This window comes from Tamandua tetradactyla, chromosome 1 (genome assembly GCF_023851605.1).
Source record: "Tamandua tetradactyla isolate mTamTet1 chromosome 1, mTamTet1.pri, whole genome shotgun sequence".
Taxonomy (NCBI): domain Eukaryota; kingdom Metazoa; phylum Chordata; class Mammalia; order Pilosa; family Myrmecophagidae; genus Tamandua; species Tamandua tetradactyla.
The window spans coordinates 44,744,794-44,765,533 of NC_135327.1; the positions used below are offsets into that span (position 1 = coordinate 44,744,794).

At 37.8% G+C, this 20,740-nt stretch overlaps 1 protein-coding gene across 3 annotated transcripts in view; it reads right to left on the reverse strand.

Moving 5' to 3' along the window:
• Window positions 1-20,740, reverse strand: part of MACROD2 (mono-ADP ribosylhydrolase 2) — a 2,249,967-nt gene that overhangs the window by 132,544 nt on the left and 2,096,683 nt on the right. For 2 of the 3 annotated variants that reach the window (XM_077115111.1, XM_077115108.1), the window contains exons 12-13: window positions 16,203-16,265; window positions 12,417-12,485 (exon numbers count right to left, since the gene is read on the reverse strand). In XM_077115111.1, the coding sequence (XP_076971226.1) occupies window positions 12,417-12,485; window positions 16,203-16,265 (132 nt within the window). The remainder of the gene's footprint in view (window positions 1-12,416; window positions 12,486-16,202; window positions 16,266-20,740) is intronic. The other variant, XM_077115113.1, reaches the window with a different exon arrangement.

Consider the following 20,740-nt stretch of genomic DNA (forward strand, 5'->3'; position numbering starts at 1 on the left):
TTCTCTATTTGTTCTTCTGTGTGATATTGTTTGCCCTATCTTCTAATTCATGGATTCTTTCTTCTTCCTGTTCAAATCTGCTGTTGTATGTCTCTATGATATTTTTAATCTCCATTGTTATGCCTTTTATCCCCATGATTTCTGTTATCTTTCTTTTTAAACTTTGTAATTCTTCTTTATGTTCACATATTGTCTTCTTAAAATCCTTTAGCTCTACATCCACCATTAGTTTGTTTCTAATCATATTTCCTTCATCTCCTGGAACTGATCTAGGAGAATTGGTTGAACTTCTTTGATTAGTTGTTCCACATTCTGTGGCTCCTATGAATTTTTCATTTATTCCCTTGACTAAGTTGTATCTTCCTGTTTCTTACTATGGCTTATAATTTTTTTCTGATGCCTGGGCATCTGGCTATTTTGATGTATTAACTCTGAAGGTCAGTTTATCTCTCTTCCCTGGGGTTTTATTTGTTCATTGGCTTTGTGTTAACACTCTTCTTTGATGGTTATTCCAATTTATTCTAAACCTTTAGAGAAGTCATTAAATGTTCAGAGTTTCTCAGGTCTTTTGCACCTGAATTTTGCCCTGGATATGTACACTTTTTAAGATTGCCCTTTTGTGTACAAATGTTTGACCTTCAAGAGAAAGCTTCCTTTCCTTTGTTTCTTCCCCCCAAGTCTTGTTCTGTTGTTTTTTGGGGTTTTTTTTGGCAGAATTTTTACCCTGTCCTATGATTCATCTTCTCATCTTCACTCGGTTTTCCCTTTTCATTATACATTTTAGGTCTGGGAGCAATCCAGTGTCACAACAGTTCAATCTACCCTCCTCTTTTTTTATTTTCTGTGAGGCTTTTCTGCCTCTGGTTTCTTCCCTATTAGGGTATCCTGCTCTAGGGAGCCAAATGTACTCAATCCAAAAATTCATTTTGCATTTGGGTGGTACAGCAAACAGTGACTGTATTGAGTGTGTTTACGTCTTGCTAATAGTTCTGCAGCTGTCATTTTTTTCCTTGGTGGCATTCCTCGGCCTCTTGTGAACTGCCTCGGGTCTCTGCGCTCTTGGGCAGAATGCCTGGATATAAATGGGGTTCTAACTTACTGCTGTGAGTTGCTCTATGGGCTGCATCCATGGGACCCAGGCCATGCTGTCCAACTCCTGAGCTGCATGGGACCAAGCTAGGTGGGGCTGGTCTGGACTGCTGGGTCCAGGGTACAAATTTCCTGTTGATTTTGGTGTCTTTTTTTTTCTTTGGTTCAGTATTTGTAGAGTCCTTCTCCAGTCTATATCATACTCCAGATATCCAAGCAGGTGGGAATTGTTCTCTTATCAGTTGACTCTGAGGCTAGACTTTTCCAAGCAATGTCTTATGTTGCCATTTTAATGCTATCACTCTACTAAATATATTAACTCCTAAAGTTCACAACCCCAGAATATAAATATTATTATACCCATTTTCCAGATGAAAAAACAGGCACAAGCTATTCAAAGAACATGCAGCCAAAAAAAAAAAAAAAAAAGGTCACACAGCAGTGGTGACATGAATCCAAACCAAAGTGAGGCTCTTAAAGTTTCCATGATTACCCCCAAAATCTTAAAGACTTGGCCACTGAATTTGAAACTAGGTTCTAGACATGCCCATATAAATTTATATCCAAGATAGTACGTTTACCCTTTTTTTTTTTTTGCATGGGCAGGCACCAGGAATCGAACCTGGGTCTTTGGCATGGCAGGTTAGAACTCTGCCTGCTGAGCCACTGTGGCCCCCCCCAAGATAGTGAGTTGACCAAAGAATTTATAAACCCACTCAAATAATCTCCATATCCTACTCTGTGATCACTTTGTTTCCCAAGCCTAATATTCTAGATCTTTAGAAATATGTCCCAAGGCATTATATTATTGTATTGACTATTATAAATATAATATTACACCAAAAATTAAATTATAAGGAAAGGTTATATATGTATGATTTGGACTGCCTTCACATGCCATTTAAAATATTTTAAATTCTACTAATTAAAATCTATATACACTTAGTATTTTAAAAGTTTTTATTCTCTTGTAGGGAAGTCTCTGCCTTTGAATTTACCTTTGTGCTTCTGTGTCTTTGTGTTTCTATATCATGATATTTTAGGGAATATTTACTTTTGAAATAGACTTCTGAAAGGGAATTTCCCTCATTAGGAGCTTTAAAAATAGGACTAAGTCTTTTGGGACAGTAGTAAAAATATTAGAATTCTGAGTGGATCTTTTCTTATGATAGGTTCTATCTTCAATTATTCAACTAAATTTCAGATAATTTTTTAATCTACATTTTCTAGAACCATGTAAAGTCTCTAATTTGATGCATGGATCTTAATTATGTTCCCCAAGAAACTTTTAAATCATCCACAGAGCCATATGAACTATTTTATATGAATTATTTTATAACTTTGCATTAAAGTAAGGAAATACTGAGAACTTCCTATGCACAAGCCACTGTGTTGGGCTCTGAAGAGAGTATGAAAATGAATGAAGTCTGGTCCCTACTTTCAAGGTATTACACTCTGCTAAGTTTGATATGCCATGTATAAAATAAATATTGATAAAGAGCATATGGCAGTTTTAAAAGTTGTACAAATTTATAAGATTTGATAAAATTTTTCCAAATTTATAAGAAACAGTTGAAGAAATATCTCATTACTGTATGGAATGAAATATAATGAGGAGGGAGAGAAATCAAGACAGGTGAACATCTGAACACCTTCCACTCCCCACATTATCTCGTACAATTCCTGTCATTGCCGTGTTTGCTCAGATAATTCATGATGGAAGGAAGGAGGGAGGGAAGAAAGGAAGGATTGGTGTGTAAGGGTAAGATATAAGAAGTGAGCTTTGAAAAATGGTTAGGATTTCAATATATAGAATAAAGGATAAAACAGATGTGACAGATGTGTCACAATTCCATAGGCTAGTGGAATTTGGGAAACGATAAGTTGGGCTGCCAAGCAGTGTATATGTAGCTTTTAAGGAAGCATAGAATCAGGTTACAGAGATTAGACTATGAGTATTATGCAAAGGGATTTGGACTTTATATCCAATGGGATATATAGTTGGACATTTCTACGTACTCCTTTCACAGGAAGCCCCAGGGTTGGGGCCAAGGCCACGATGTGGCCAGAGTAGCCTGCATCCCATTTCTCCTTTCTGCTGCCTCAGCCTCACAGCCTCACTTCAACTGACATGGGCCTTGGATTTCCCATGAGGTCCCTCTGACTGTTCTGGACCTGTGTCCTGCCTTCCTCAGACAAAGAAGGAAGGTCCATTGCTCCAAAAGCATGATTTGAGAGGCATCATGGTAGGACAGAAAGAGCATGGGCTTTGGGCTCAGAAAGATTTGCTTTGCAAATTACAGTTCTATCTTTTGTGTACCTGGACCATTTACTCAAATCTTCTCAGCCTCAGTTATCTGCAAAATTGGATGATAATACTCATTTTTCTTTTTTGCATGGACAGGCACCAGGAACTGAACCCGGGTCTCTGGCATGGCAGGCGAGATCTCTGCCACTGAGCCACCATTGCCCGCCCAATAATACTGATTTTTTAAAAGCAATAAGGGGATTATACCTATCAAACTGTAAAAAATTAGAGCAAAAATAACAATTGCTGATCAAAGTATGAATTGTTATAGCCTTTGGAGAAAGCAGTCTGGCAATATCTATTTAAAATGCATACTCTTTAAAGGAAACGTCACAAACCTACAACCATTCCCATTCAAATAGAAGTACCAGTTTACAAAGATATATGGGGCAAGCTGTCTATTGCAGTATTGTGTGCATGGCAATCAAGTGGAAAGAAAGTGCTTGCTTATCATAGGAGAATGTTTGGATATATTATGGTGCATCCAAACTTAGAATATCTTGTGAGCTTTAAAATGGATTAATAGAGCTATACAAAATGACTTGGAGTGATTCCCACAAAATTTTTGCTGTCTGCTACATAGCAAGATGCAGAAAAGAGTATAGAATATGGCCCTACATTCATAAAATAAACATACATGAATATATATTTGATAATGGATGAAAATTTTGAATGCCCTACTGTGTATCAGAGTCCTTGAGGATATTTTTTTTTTGCTTGGGCAGGCACCGGGAGTTGAACCCGGGTCTTTGGCATGGCAGGCGAGAACTCTGCCTGCTGAGCCACCGTGGCCCGCCCATGAAGATTTTTAAATGGATTCACTCACTTTTATAAAAACTTTTTTACTGTCTAGTATAACATATATACAAAGCAAAGAAATAAAAAAAAGCAATAGTTTTCAAAGCACTCTTCAAAAACTGATTACAAGATAGATTCCAGAGTTTGCCATGGGCTACCATACAATCCTCTCATATTTTTCCTTTTAGCTGTCCCAGGACATAGGAGGCTAGAGGGCTTAGATATTTTTTTTATCATCCCAATCCACTTTTTTTCCTTCTTTTTAGTGAACAATAACATACATACAAAAAAGCTATAAATTTTCAAGCGCAGCACCACAATTAGCTGTAGAACATATTTCAGACTTTGACATGGGTTACAATTTCACAATTTTAGGTTTTTACTTCTAGCTGCTCTAAAATGCTGGAGACTAAAAGAGATATCAATTTAATGTTTCAGCATTCATATTCATTTGTTAAGTCCTATCTTCTATGTATAATTCCACCATCACCTTTGATCTTTCCATGCTTCTCGTGGGGGTTTTTTGGGCTATGGCAATTCTAAATTTCTGCTATTGGAAGGGTCTGTCGCTAATATGGGGTAGGGAGATGGAACTATCTGATGTTCTGGAGAGGCTGGGTTAGGTTTCAGGACTTATCTGGACCAGGGACCCATCTGGAAGTTGTAGGTTTCTGGCCAGTTACTCTAGTCCTGGAACCCTTGTAGAATCTTATAAATTGCCCTAGGTGTTCTTTAGGATTGGTTAGAATGGTCCTGGTTGAGAGTTTGCCGGTTATGATAGGCAGCAAGGTCTACCTGAAGCTTGTATAAGAGCAACAACCTCCAGAGTAGCTTCTTGACTCTATTTGAATGCTCTTTGTCACTGATACTTTATTAATTATACTTCTTTTCCCCCATTTGGTCAGGATGGAATTATTGATCCCATAGTGCCAGGTCTGGATTCATCCCTGGGAGTCCTCTCCCACTTCGCCAGGGAGGCTTTCACCCTTGAATGTCATATCCCATGTAGCGGGGAGGGCAATGATTTCACTTGCACAGTTGGGCTTAGAGAGACTGAGGCCACATCTGAGCAACAACAGAGGTCCTCCAGAAGTAACACTTAGGCATGCCTATAGGTAGTCTAAGCTTCTATGCTATCTACATAAACTTCATAAGAGTAAGCCTCATGATCAAAGGCATGGCCTATTGATTTGGGTGTCCCTAAAAATTGACACAGTATCAGGGGATTCCCTGATGGTAAGGTTTAATAGTTCCATAGTCTTTCTCCCCTCCCTCAGGGGACTTTGCCAGTACTTTTTGATTATCTCGTTAATATACTCTAGGATATTTCCAGGCATTACAATAATCTATACAGGATTAAAGGACCTCTTTCTCATTCTGTCCTTTCTGTGTTTCAATTGTTCAAATGAGCTATACAGATAGGTTGAATTAGATTATGCACTACAGAAAATTTCAGTTCCAGATCAAATAAATCTTTCTTCCATTGGTCTCAAAGAGTATGTGTGGTTCTAAACTATAGACACTGTCTTCCTTTCCCCTATGTTCTGAACCCCAACCTGTTTGACGTTATTCTTATCTCTAAATATCAGGTTATATATATAAACAGTCTCTCAAAATCCAGAAATAATAGTCAGCAGTCTGGACTTAATGTGTCTGCTCTAAAAGCTTACACTCTAGGCCCCTGTTTTCTTATAAGCATTTTCTAAAGGTGACCATACCATTGTTTTTTTGTTTCTGGCTTATTTTGTCTCACCAAATGTCCCACGTGTTCATGCACATCGTTGCATGCCTTACAACAATGTTCCTTTTTGTAGCAGCACAGCCTGAGTTCATAAGTATACACCATCATTGGCCATTCTACTTCTCCATCAGTGCATCCTTCAGCCACCTGCATTCATCAGGCATCATGTAGAGTGCCCAAAGTCCACAGTCCAGACTGACTCACTTTTAATGCTCTGTATCCTGTGTCATGGATGCTATTATCATTCCAGCGTACATATGAAGAAATGAGGAATAGAGAGAGCAATTTGCCCAGAATCATGCAGCTTAGGATAAAGCTGGAATTTGGACCTTAAAAAGTTGGGAACAGAGACTAGACTCTGTCTGATTTACTGGAATGTGGGAAGCAAGCCAACAATAAAAAGAGGAAAACTGTATTAAAGTCACACATTATATGATCTATTTACAAAAGAAGTTATGTGTACACATATTCAGAGCGGTGCATGAAAGGATGGTCCCCAAATGTGAATAGTAGTTATCTCAGGGGGGTGTGACTGCACTTTTTAAAAAATTTTTTACTCTATTCCTTTTACTCTCCTGTAGTATATGAATTCACTACAGTGAACATGTTAGAGAGTCACAGAAAATCTTACTGAAATGATCATGGACATTTACAAAGGTTAAAGGATGTTTATGTTCAGCATGGAACTTAAAACTGAAACCACAGAATTGACACACAGTGGAGTGGGCAAGTAAATTACGCATATTAATTCAATGGAATACACAATTAAATGATGCTAGACTATCAAAAGAAATAGAAAGAATTTCACAATCCAGTGTTAAGTTTAGTAGACAGCTTTCAAACTGGTATTCGTTGTAGAATACCCTGAAAAGATCTTTGGATATGTATGTGTCTGCCTAGAAAAAGCCTGGAAGCTTATATATCAATGTATTATACATGCTTATTTCTGGAAATTGGGATTATGGGACATATTTTTCATTTCTTCGTTGGCTTTAGCTGTTTCTTCTAAAATAAGTAAGCATTACTTTTAAAATAGGAAAATAAATGCAAGCAGTAAAAATATTTTAAACTTTTCCCTAGTAAATCAACTTAAGGAATTTATCATGTATATACACAATGATTTATTTAAAATATGTGCACTGTGCTTCCCCATTATTTATAATAGAGAGAAAACTGTGAATTTCTCCAGTCTAACAATAGGGCACTGGCTGTGTAAATGGTGTGACAGCCATATAATGAAATATTATGCCACTGAAAAAAATCATGTTTGTGGAGGTATATATTTAAATGGAAAATATTCATGTTATACTTTTAACTGAAAAAAACAGAATAAAACAATTTTTACATTATAGTTCTTCAAGGAAAAATGAAAGTGATTATATGCTTTTATTTTAAAAATATTTTTCTGTATTTAGAAGTATTTTACAATAAATAAGTATTCTAATGAGAAGAAAAATTAGTAATTGTCATATTTTTAAATAAACTAGAATACTAAACTTTTTTGAGGGTTATGAAGCTCATGCAAGTATTAGTTATGGAAGTTAACACATAAATGGCTCTCTACTAATGTACTCTCAATCTCTGTCTCCTATCCCTTCACAAACCTTTCCATCTATACCTTCTCTGAGTCTCAGGCTCCCCTTTTGTCAAGTGAATATCACATATAAGTGAAAGGCATAAGAGTACAGGGACTCTCCATATATCATAATTCTCTCCCCTTCCCTGAACTTCCACAGAGAAGTGGTTGCATTCCATACTTTAGACCCTTAAAATCCAAGAGTGATACCTCAGGTGCACTAAAATATGTTTGGAAATCTGTGACTGCAGATCCAGAGTTGAGGACAGCTTTGCCTCAGCTTTGGTAGGTGGGGAGGTGATATGAAGTAGATGCATGGTTGATATCAAGAACAGACAAAAGGCTAAGAATAATTAGGCTGGAGAAGCTTGAGGGAAATTTTGTGGAAGGCCCAATATTTTGATTTTCTTTCCTTTAGTAAATTAAGCAAGGAAATGAAAGTGCTCCGAGCAATTTTGAGCTAATACCACTTGCCCAGGCTCACAATAATCTACCACTGGGAAGAGTAATGCATATGTTCTACACTGGATCTACTTCCTCAGATATAGCCTTTTTTTGCTCTCTTTGTCAAGGCTAATTCTTGCCTTCCCCCTATTCTACCAGAATTCTGATCTCTAGGAAGTCTGAAACTAGATTAGGGATTAAAAAGTCTTTGCTAGGTGACATCCCACTTCATCCATTCCAAACAACAATGATGTGATTTACACATAGCTCGAAGAGAATAGAACCTTGGGTGTGTGGACCTGAGCATTAATTGATTTTGATGATAATGAGGATATGATCTGGTCTAGGTGAATTTTAATGGCAAATGAAATATGATTAAATAAGGCAGGACACTTTATTTATTTATTTATTTATTTATTTTAGTGTAGGGTGACTTAGATTTGGGTTGGGTGGCAATAAGTTCTTAGGAGGGTTGAGACAACCAGAATAGAGCACTCTCCTTGAGCTAAAGGGATTTAATGTCTTATATCATCATCATTATAACCACAACTTTGCAGTGGCTTCAACTAGAGCAATTCATATTTCCCATATGAATTTCACCTCTGCCCATATGTCATCTTTGATTGCATGTAAATAGCCTTAACATTTGTACTCCTGGATTTGGCTGTCGGGACTTAAAGTGAAAATCACCATCAAATAAATAACTAGAGCATTCTTTACCAGCAGAGGAGGAAATTTCTCAATAGTTAAGTGTGTTACCTATTGTACAAATAACTAAACTCCTATCAACTCACCAATGTTTCCTAGCCCAGCTTTATCTTTGAGTTTAGATTCAGTCCTGTTTGTTGTATTCCTGGTATGAATCCCACATAGATGAATTATTCATTAGCATCCTCCCTCCTCACATCTCATTCTCCTAGCTCAACTCCATCAGATAGCTGCATTAAGACACTGGGAGCAGGTGTCTTCAGCCTTATGATCCATAAGCCAATCGTATCTACCTCCTTCTGTTAGCAGCTTGCACTGTTAGCAGTTATATGAGCTAAGGTGGCAACAAGCACCCGTTCTCTGTTCCCAGTGGGAAATAAGTCTAGAACATTTGAACAAAATCAGTGGCTGAAAGGATACACCAGGTTATGATACTGTCCCTTAAAATTCTTCAACTTTTACATACCTGTTTTATTTTTCTAAAAAATAAAACGTTTATCTCCCACACAACATGATATCAGCCACATCAATTTTGTTTTTGTTTCACTTTCACATGGGCAGGCACCAGGAATTGAACCTGGGTCTCTGGCATGGCAGGAAAGAACTCTGCCTGCTGAGCCACCATGGCCTGCCCAATTTTGGTTTGTTTTTTAATCCTTGCACTCCAGAAGATCCTTGTGAAAGCTAAAGTTAAAGCAAATATAAGTCCAACCAACCAAAAAGCAAAGCTGAATTAACTGAATGTTATCTCTAAGTCCTTGGAAATTACATAGGAAAGTGGGGGGAAAAAGGCCAATCCATAATATCAGTGGTTCCAAAGTCCAATAAGAAGATGCTGGCTCAGGATCAAAGTTAAAAACAAAGGCAAGTGAGCAAAGACGCCTTTAGGACTTTTCATCAGCAAAAATGTTCTGCCACTTAAATTGGGGAGTGTAATAAGCATTTCTATAAGCAATCTTATAACTGCAGAGTTCATAAATAGCCCAGATGTTACCGAGAAGAGATATTTCTGCATGAAAGCTAATATTGGAGGATGTTTGAAATGAATCCTCAACATTTATGACTGCCTTTTAACCTCAACATGACCTCAATCTTGGAGGATTTCAATGGCAAATGCATTTTTTTTTCATTAGAAGCTATGTATCTATCAGTCAAGATGACAGTTCCATAAGCATTAAACACTTGGACTAAGTTTTGAACTGATAATCAATTACAAACAGTGTCTTTTGAACATATTATTTCAGAAGGAAAAAGCAAAAAATCATATCCTGTATGTTCTATTTTTAAATGAAACTGAATTGCATACTAATGTGGATTTCAGAACATTTTTTCCCCAAAGAAAGAGGTTAATGGGTATTAATAACTTATTTCAGTAAAATCCTAAAAACTTCATATTTGAGTCTTAGGAGGGAACTGCATTTGTGTTACATGACAGAATTTCTCATCAGAACTACTGTTATTAAAAGTTTTATATAAAAAAGATCCTAAAAGAATTTTTTAAAATTGATTCTGGCATGAGCAATTAATAGTGTGAGATCCTAAAAGCATCAAGAAACATCACAAAGAGCCTATTTCTATAAAGATGTGATATCTCCAATCAAAAACTCAACAGGAAAAAAAATTCAATTTGAAGTCTTCAAATTAGATTCTCTCTTGATTGTTTCCTCAGCTCTGCCAGTTGACTTCACATTTTTCAATATTTATTACAGGACAAATGATTGGAATGTCCAAAATATTCTGCTTACAGTAAATACCACTTTTTGACCTTTCACTTTATCAGCATATGTCGTTCTCTAGAATGACATCAGGGTTCCTTATCAGAAACTGTTAGTATCAGACACCAGGTACATTTTTAGATGTACTAAATGGTTTTGAAGCTAGGGATGTCAGAGCACATCTGAGTAGTATGAAGGGATGTGCCAAGGGATTCATTTAAAAAGAGGCAATGGACAGGAAAAGGACCATCAAAATAACAATAGTGGGGGTGCAAGTGGAGGTAGTTCAGTGGTAGAATTCTTGCCTGCCATGTGGAAGACCTGGGTTCAATTCCTGGTTCATGCACTTCCCCAAAAACAAATAAACAAGCAAAACAAACAAACAAAAATTCAACAAATGGTGCTGCAATAAAGGGATACTCACATGGAAAAATAATGAAATGTAACCCCACCATACAGCATACAAAAAATAATAATAATAATAACAATAGTGTGGTGGGTGCTAGATTGGGCCATATAGATTCCCCTCCCAGGAATAAAGTACTCATTGCCCCATATTCAGGGTCTGCTGTGGCCAGACAGCCCTCATCCAGCACAGGCTTCCAAGATTGCCTCAACTGGAGAGCATCTGCCCTCTAAAAGCCATATGTCTTGCTTCTCAGGGTAGCTGACATCAATGCAAGGTTTTAATAGTCCAGCTCTCCCACCCCAACAGGGACAGTGGAGAAGGGTCCCATAACATCCACAGAGGCTTCTGCTGAGAGTATATTACAGTTGAACTCCCTCTACTAGGTTGTGCTTCCTTCTTTGGCCTTTCACAGGTGTTAATTCTCAGATGCGTGCCTAGTAAACCACCTGCTTCCTTATCTCCATCTACTAGTCTGTGTTCTAGGGACCCCAATATCCACAGGTACCAGTTACCCTGTATAAGCAATTTATGAGTATTAAAGTATTCTGTGAGAGGGATACTTTTATTATCTCCACTTACAGAAGAGAAAATGAAACAGTAAGAGAGTCATTGTCTTCTCTTATTAACGACTTGTCAAAAGTCACATAAGTGGCGAGTGGCAGAATCAGGGTTTAAGTCCCCACCATCTCGGTGTACAGCTCATGGTCCTCACTTCACAGGATGCTCTGTTTAGAAAAACCCACTTTCCAGGCAATATGAAATGTAATTTATGATGCAAATAACTGAGTATTAAAATTTCAAGTTTGATTTTCTAAACACTGATCCAAGGAGAAGCAATTCTCACTGCCAAGTATGGACCTATTTGCCTATCACTCCAAATTGAGAAAAGCACACTTATCCAAAGTTTCCAAATAAATATCCATGTGTACACATGCCACAGTCTAGTCCATCATACACAAAGGAACTTTATTAATTACCAATTACAGATTTAAAATAATACTACCTTTTTGCTTGGGAACTCATAAATCCTTTATATGTTCTATTTATTTTTTAATCTCTATTATCGCCATCGTAATGTCCTCACTATTTTTTCCTCACATTTTCTCCTAAAAAAAGTAAAGTTTTCTTCTACTTTTTTCTTCTTCTGGGGATTCTCAGGTCAGCAGCATTTTCTCATAGATTCTATTTACAGAGCAGGGAATGATACTCTTGCTAAGGAAATGTTTCTGGTTTTCAAACATTTCTTCCTTCTAGTTATGTTTTATATAATGGAGCTCCGTGGTAGGTGGTCCCAAAATGTCACTTCTATGAACTTATTCCTGATGAGTAGCTGTAAATAACAGAACAAACTATTCTTGTGCTTCAAATAAACATCTTCTCTGAGCCTAAATTCTCTGATTGTTCTCTTAATTCATAGTTGCTTTTCTCAGGAGCAAATGTAAATGCACATATGAATTCAGAAAAGGCCAGTTATAGAATAAAACAGAATGGGTGGGATATTTGATTTTGTTGGGAATGGAGAAGCTCAAAGAGAATTAAGTTTTCTGGCTGCTTCATCTGGCCTGTCAAAAAGACCCAAATGGTCTTCTAGGGTTTGTGATTTTTAGACACAGTAAGAGGCCTCATACCTTCATCTTTATAGACTTCAGCTCCCTCCTCTGAAGCAGGGCCGGGCATGGTGGCAGCATTGACACCATCTGTAAAGCAGAAAAAGAAGCACTGCCTCAGAGTTTATACTGTCAAACTGGAACTCTCCAGCCCACCACACCTCCCTCTCTATCTCCCTCTACACCACAAAGTAAACATAAGTCCCATTTCACACTGTGATACACTGGATGGTCTTTGAAGGAGTTAGTGGTTTGTGACTTTCTTTTATAATAAAATTGAAACCTTCAGTTCAGTCAGAGCCCTGTGGACAACAAAGTATTTTTTTTGGATACAAAATACAATTTGTTGGTACTATTATACTTTGGGCATTTTACTTCTTCCGTATTTTTCAAAGAATTGCACCTTATTTTTCTTGGTGATAGATTGTGAAAGAAAGCATATCCTTGCAAGTTTCTAAGAGTGCGTTTGATGAAGGTGTTTTTAAGTTTGCTTTTCTTAGCACAGCACTTAGGCTCCATTATGTCATCCTGTCCAACTTCAGGGAGCACATTAGTCAGCTGTCAGTACAGGGTGCAAGAGAAGGTGATCATTCAGAGATTCCCTGCCACCCAAGCACAGAATGAGGACTGAGGATCTTGGCGTTCTCTCTTCCCACATCGCAACACCAATTAGCCTCATCAGAGTTGATCTTTCTTCTTAGTAACATTAGCATGGCAATGACTTGACTCACCTTTGGCCTCCAAGATAATACTTAACTTGCTAATTTTAAAATAGTACATTCAAGACATGAAAGATGATTAAAATTACCAGTTGGAATGGTGAATACTTGACAACTGGAAAAAGAATGTATGTTTTCATGATAACATATGTGCATGACAAGAAACACACGTTTAGAGGCAAATCACAAATTTTCCATTATATTTGCCTGTAATATGTGTAAATATTAGTTATAGGTTGTCTTTGGAACAGATAATAAATGTTTTGGTGGGGGAAGAATCAGAGATGAGTCACTTCTGTTAGGTGACAATCTCCTATTTAAAAATAGAAAAGGAGAACAAATTATAAACCTTCCCTTGATGTCACATCATCTTACCATTCCTTAAAAGAACAGTCTATGTTATCCCATACTCTCTCCCTTCACACTCTGTCCATCACCCAGTTTAGTTGGCTTCTCCAAGAATTCTTTTGTCAGTGGTACCAAAGACCTCCCTCGGCCAAATCCAATGGTTATTAATCTGCTCTTATCTTACTTGTCTTCTCAGTGGCATTTGGCAGAGCCATTACTCTCTTCTTTTTAAAACACTTTCTTGTGTCTGCTTCTTCTCCTCTACTGCTCCGTATCTAGCTGTCATGGTGCCCCAGGGCTTATCCGTCTAGGTCCCATGATCTTCCCTATTTACATGTTCTCCCTAATGGATTTCATCCAGTGCAAGGTTTTAAATATCATTTACATGCCAGTGATTGTTCAACTTGTATCTGTAGCCCATACCTCTCCCTGGAAATCTGGACTCATTATCTATCTGGCTTCTTGACATATCACATGGCTGTGTAAGTGTCCTTTCAAAGTTGCTATGGCCAAAACTGAACTTTTCCATCATCTCATCATGTGGCCCTCATCTCAGCTATCACTTCCAGTGGGAGGTCTTTCCAGAATCCATTCAATGGAAAGTTGTGTTTTGGGTATTCCATCTATATCAGTTTATTTTTCTGCATGACTCTTGTCTCTATCTGATATTTTGTCTTTATTTGCTGCTCTATTCCTAGAGCCCAGACAATGCTTGGAACACAGTAAACCCTTGATAAGTATTTATTAAATAACGGAGGAATATCATCTGAAACTTTGATTTGATTTGTTCATGACAGTAGTCAAAACTGCTGGATTATACTGTTTTAAGATTTTTTTCATGTTACATTGAATGAAAATAAGATATTTTTATTTTGGAAGACTAGCAGGTCAAAAGGCCTTTAATGACCAGAACCGAAATTACCATGAATAAAAAGAAGTTTTTATTTTAGAAGAATAATAGCAGGTCAAAGGGCTTTAATGACCGGAACCAGAGCTTCATTGTTTTTGCCCTAGGAATCAGGGGGGCTGTGAAATGAACAGAGCAAACGTGACAGTGTTGGCACCTGCGGGATCATCGCAGAATCCTGTGGCTTGGCTTATATGGAAAAACAAGAGGAGCCTCTCAGGGATGCATTTCGAGCCTGTCTTTACATAGAAAGGTACCCATTTTGTGGTGCAAATACTCTCAGATTAAATCTTAATTTCTATTATTTGCTGCTAATAGGCGAGATGATCTCAAATCCGCAGCTCCGCCACCCCCCCTCCCCCCAAATAGACTCTGCTTGTTCTCAGCTGATTAAGGGGAAAAGGAGGAATAAAAGAAACACTGGTGGGTGAGTGAGAGAGGAAGAGTGTTTGTGTATGTGCGCCTGAGAGAGAGAATGAACAGGGGTTGGAAATCTGTGTAAAGACACTTGGGAACAAAGCACTGAGCAAATAAAACCTGTTGAAACCCCAATAGTGCATGAATGACCTCAGCTGTCAGCAGTTGTTTGACTAACACTTTTCAACCCCAAACAGTAAAAACAGTGACAGCTTCTCATATAAGACTCATCTTCTGATGAGCATAATGATGCAGGGGAGGAGGTGGATAACAACAGTTTGCCCCATCAGAAATTCATTTCATTTCAAGGATTACATTTGGCCAAAGGAAGCCGGCTGACCCAGGAACAGGTACACCTGGTCCTTGCTGCTTTGCTTCAGTGCTCTCTCTGATTGGCCTTCTTCAATTCCATCTTTCAGGTTAATAATAAAAAAGCATCCAATTCCCTAGCAAAAGTTCCAAGGTTAACGTCAGAAGTTTTCGGTGAAAAACTTACCACACTACTTGGTTTAATTCCAAGAGTTCAGCATATGGCCTCGGATATGCCTGGCACACATTACACAGAGCTCACTATTTCAAAAATGCCCCTCTGTGGGCCTCATTAGAACATGGGAGTGTGACTTGGGAATGAAAGAAAAGGAGGATATTTTTTATGTTGCTGGTTTTGTTGATAGCTGTACAATGGTTCCTATCATTCTTTTAAAGGAGAACATGTGCAAGTACAAAAATGGGCAGGAAAAGATAATACATTGAAGGTATAATCTCTTCTGAGCTTAGATGATTTTATTTAAAAATGTTCAATTTATAATCTACAGTGTAGAATCTGTAAACATTCACTGGACACATCTGTCCTTTACTGAACTGAGGTGATTTCAGGGGAGGCTTTGGATCTGATTTGTAGTTCTCTATGTGCGGTAATCAGCCTCTATGCGACTGCTGCCTACAGCATACAAAGAAATAACCAGAAGCATGGCTCATTGACACAGACTTCATGGAAAACAGTGACAAACACTCCACTATTTGGGGAGGGAAAATCTCTTCTTTATTTCCTTTTAACATTTCATTTCATTTTTCCCTAAATTAAATATACTAATTTTGGCCAAACTCAGTCAACCAAGCATGGGCGTGGCAGTTCCAACCTCAGCTCATTCCCATTTAGAGCATTACCAAGCAAACTGTTATTACCAGGGAGAAAAAAATGGAACTGGCAAATGAAATATGAGAATATATCATTCTGACTTGAAGCACCATCATTCATAGTTAACATGGGTGTGCCATCCTGAGGAAGGCCTGAATGAACACAGAGTTAGACTGGTGAAAAGGTATAAGCGTTTTCAGACAATAGCATTGAGCAAAGTTATTGTTCACCTCGGTGGATGAGGCTTAGCAGAATCCTCAAAAGAAATCTGAGCCCACCTGCTTCTTGGCTCTGGCCTTCCATGTCTTCTGTACTTTGTTTCTCTTCAGGACCATTCTCATCTTTCAAGAAAACCACAGAGAGGAAAAAATACATCAAGCCAATTTATGAAATATCTCTTTGTGGCTAATACGCAGCATTGAAATTAATTGCAACCAATGTAGCATGACTCCCCATAAAGCAAGGCAGAAAGATGACTCAGAGGCATGAAACAGAAAAATTACCTATATAAATAGATGCATTTACACTCGTCCCTTCTCATATGATTTGCTAGACAAAATGTTGAACTGCAGTAAACAAAATTCACTCAGCCGTTCTGGGAACATATCTTTCTCAGTGTGGCATTTCCCACAATGCAAAACAGATTTTGATTCCAAGCCACTTTTCTCCCCTAACTCACACAATGTGCCCTGTATAAGGAAACTTGGTTGATTAAGTTTCCATGTCCTTTTTTCCCTGTTTGGTCTATGTATCCCCTTCTCCCCTATGACCTAAAATATGTATGCTATGAAATATTTTGTTTTGAACAGATTATGTTGGTCAAGTTTGTACCATAATACTCCTTGAAAAAATAAACTAGTCAGAGGTAATGGAGACAGTATACTAGAAAATATCTGATGTTTTCATTTGGTTTGGGAGATACAGTGTGTATCTTGGATTGTTTGTAGGAAAATATACTTTTCAAAGATATATAAGGACATGATTTTATGACTAATTGCTGGGAAGTTCTCCAAATTGCTTTTTGATTGGAAAATAATAATTAAAATGATAAGCTCATCAAAGGATACAAGAATAAAGTAGAAAACATGTAGTTAAAGTACAGAAAACAAAAGCTGGAGTTACCAGCAAATAATAATATGGGTTAAAGATGGTCACAGATCCTTTCTCTCTTCATCTATCAAGAGATAGAGTCCATTTTCCATCTCTTTGAATGTGGTCTGATTCTGCTACTTATTTAGACCAACTGAATGGATGGAAATGATGTCTAGAACTTCAAATCAAATCACAGGTAGCTTCCACTTGCTCCCTCTGAGAAGCCAGCCTCCATGCTGTAAGGAAGCTCAGGCTAGCCTATGAAATGCAGAGAGAAGGCCAGGGGTAGAGCACAGAGGTAAAAGGCCCCTGAGTGAAGACCTATTGTACCTTCCTACCCAGCCCAGCTGAATGCAGCCAAGTAGTGGCCTCAGCTAACTCCACAAGGAGCAGAAGAAACACCTACCCAAATCCTTTGCAAATGACTCACAGTTAGACCCAAATTATTTATCCTTGTTTGGCTTAAGTGTAATGGCCTACTCAATCATCTCTACTGCTACAGGGTCTTAACTCAGAGGCTAGATGATAGGGAATTCTCTCCAGAGGAGGAATCTACTGGTAGAACTAAAAGAAGAGTTTCAGAAGCAATGGAGAAGCAAACTGTCAAAGAAAGTTTTCAATGAGAGAATATTTGGATTTTTACCTGAATTGAAAAAAATATTTACACTAGAATGATGCACACACATGAAAGTAATTGTCTGATATGGGAGAGGAATGCAGTCAACAAATGTGTAATTAGGTATAGAATTGCATCCATTTGCCTAGCACTGTGCCATTCACCATGGAAGACATGGCAGAGCATTTAATATGAGGACCTGGGGCAGCTCTGTATCCACTTAAAGTCCAGTGTTCTAAATGACAGTACCATGTGATAAGCTGCCATTTCTCTATTCAGATGCTTCATGTAGATGAAGGTGTTGGCTTGTCTCTAAGGAGGCAAACAGCCTCCACAACTGCTCTTGTTCCCTTTACAAGTTGATGAAGGAGTGTGTCTCAAAAGTGTATGTCAGTATTTCCTCCATCCTCCATCCTCCTACCAAACTGATGCGAAGTCAAGCAAGGGAAATCTGCCAACTTTGCAGTACCCCCATAAGGCCTTTTAACACAGATTTCACAATAGGCCTGAAGCCTACAGGGTGACAAACTGCTTTTAAAATTAGTCTGGTTACCAATCTCCTACAGTGTGGGTACGGAGAGCTTTCTTAGGAAGAGAGGAAGATAAGAATGGAAAGAGAAGCCACAACTAAGTCACAGGAATGTAAGGAATTGGTTCCAGCAGTTCTACATGCATAAAAAGGAGATCAGTTTGTCCAATTTATGAGAATAAGAACACGTCTGGCTGTTTAATCCACAGTTACTGTGATTTTACCCTCAATCTACATATGTGCCATCCTGTTCCCTAATGGTGGCATCCAAAGTCCATTTCTATTTTTCACTTTGAGTCTTGGCTGGACACATTGTCTGGGATGCAGCATTTCTGCCCTTGGGAAGCAAGCTGAAGAATCATTTGCCATGTTTATCACAGAGTATTCTAGAAGAATGCTGGATTTGCCATTTGTGAAGATTTAAGTGTATTACTTTCATCAATTTCTATAAGACAATGTGTTTTCAAAGCCAGCAGAGGGAACCAGTGTAGAAGTCTTGCTTTTCAAAACCCAGCATATGCATTCTTAGGCAATTAGATTAGCATTCATTTCACCCTGTTTTAGAAGGATATTTTGCTGGTTTATATCATTTTAAATGCCTCAAATGAGTGAATTCTTAGAGAAACAGTGGGCTTCCATTGGAAGAAAAAAAATCACTGTACAAAGTTGCCCGTAAGTATCTGATAAGAACAAGCTTTATTTTTTTATCAGCCTTATCTGTCTAGCTATTTTCACAGGAAGCACATAACAATAAAAAGCTAAGTAGAGTAGAACACAGGTAATAAATGTGATGCAATATACAGGATGCTAGGCTATTTTGCTTGCTTAAAATATGTCACATAAGAGTAAATTCTCTTAGTTAATATATGCATATATATATATATATATATTTTGTTGTTAGTCAATATATTTTTAAGATCATGTATTTACTTCAGATAATAAATGTCCATACCACTCCTGTTGAGTGCTACATAACACTTTACTTTCCCACACGAAAAGCACAGACAGCAACCTGTAGAATTCTGTTGGTTATATTAGCCTTGTCTGTCAAGTATTAGTTCCTCCTTTTTTACAACCCATATTTATTGAGCATGTACTATATACAAGGATATTTCAGAGTGCCACAAATATTATAGACATAAAAATCAGAGATTTTTGCTGCCAAGTGAGTTCATATAAGTGGAAGGAGTACACTGTTGTAGGACTCTGATGAGAAAGCAGTCCATATTTAATTCCACCCAGGAGAGTTTTGCAAGCACAGAAGTTCAACTTCATGGCCAGAAATTGCCCTCCTGATAATTGTAGTTCCTCTTGTGAAGTGTGTATGGGAATGGGAAAGAAAGAGAAGGAAATCAGAGCAAATCCTTTTCTGGTGCTGGGGAAAGGACCTGATGCATACTGTCTGTTGATGTCATTACCTTTTCTCATAAAGTTCTCCAAATTTCTGAGCTACATCCACATTGTACAGGCAACTCAAAATAGTTCATGGCAGATTGGATTACTGGGTCTCCTGTAATAGGATTATAGATCTACACACTTTGCCATGAAGGTCTTCAATGTCTTCCCCCTTCAGCCTACTCTAGATGTTGGACCTGTCCATGTGACTTGATTTGGCCAACAAAATGTTAACAGACATGATGTGAGCAAAGAATTTAAATGTTTTGCATAATTTGTCTCAGTTCTTGTGCCCCTAACCTTTGCCAAGATGAGAAGATGCCACTAGCAGATACTGGTTTAAAGAGGATGAGAGATATGTGGAACAAGCTTGAACCCCAGCCAGAGCTTGCAGCCATACCCAGGCAATTCACAGCTTGCAACAGATTTGCCCAGCTGAGCCCAGGGTAGATCTATGAGCGTTAGATAAATATATATATATATATATTTAGCAGGCACTGAAGTTTGGGTGATTTGTTACACAATATTATTATAGCTATAGCTGATAAATACAAATGGTATATTTATTTTTCTCAGCTCAGTAAGGCTGGAAGTTATCTTTACTTTTTAACTTAGCACTGTATTTAGTAAGGAATACAACTGTTAGTTTTGTTTTTCTCCACTTGGCTATATTTTCATCCCAAACATTGCAGTATTCTCTAGAAGATACACATTTGAAAAATACATTTAGCTTACATAAGAGAGGAATGCTTTCAAAGTATATACCCCACCATGAATAAAATGCTGGTTGTTTGCTTTAATAGAGCTATGTGGGATGCAGGATAATATGAGCTAATACCAGCTAACGTCTATGAAATACTTGTCACATTCAAAGCACTCTAAGTGCTTTGCATGGAATTGCACATTTCTCATACAATTCCAGGAGGAAGGTATTATTGTCCATATTTCATGGATGGGAAACCGAGGCACAAGATCCCACTGCTAATAAACGAAGGGCAGTGAGGTTTCAACTTAGTCACTGATGCCAGAACCCACAACTGCCTCCCTGGAAACATAACTAACATTCTTCATTTGGGTAAGAGAGCTAAATTCTGGTTAGCAATTATGTTTTAAAAAAATGTTTAAAATGATAGCTGAGGAATTAAACTATAATCTCATACAGATTCACTGATTTCACATAGAAC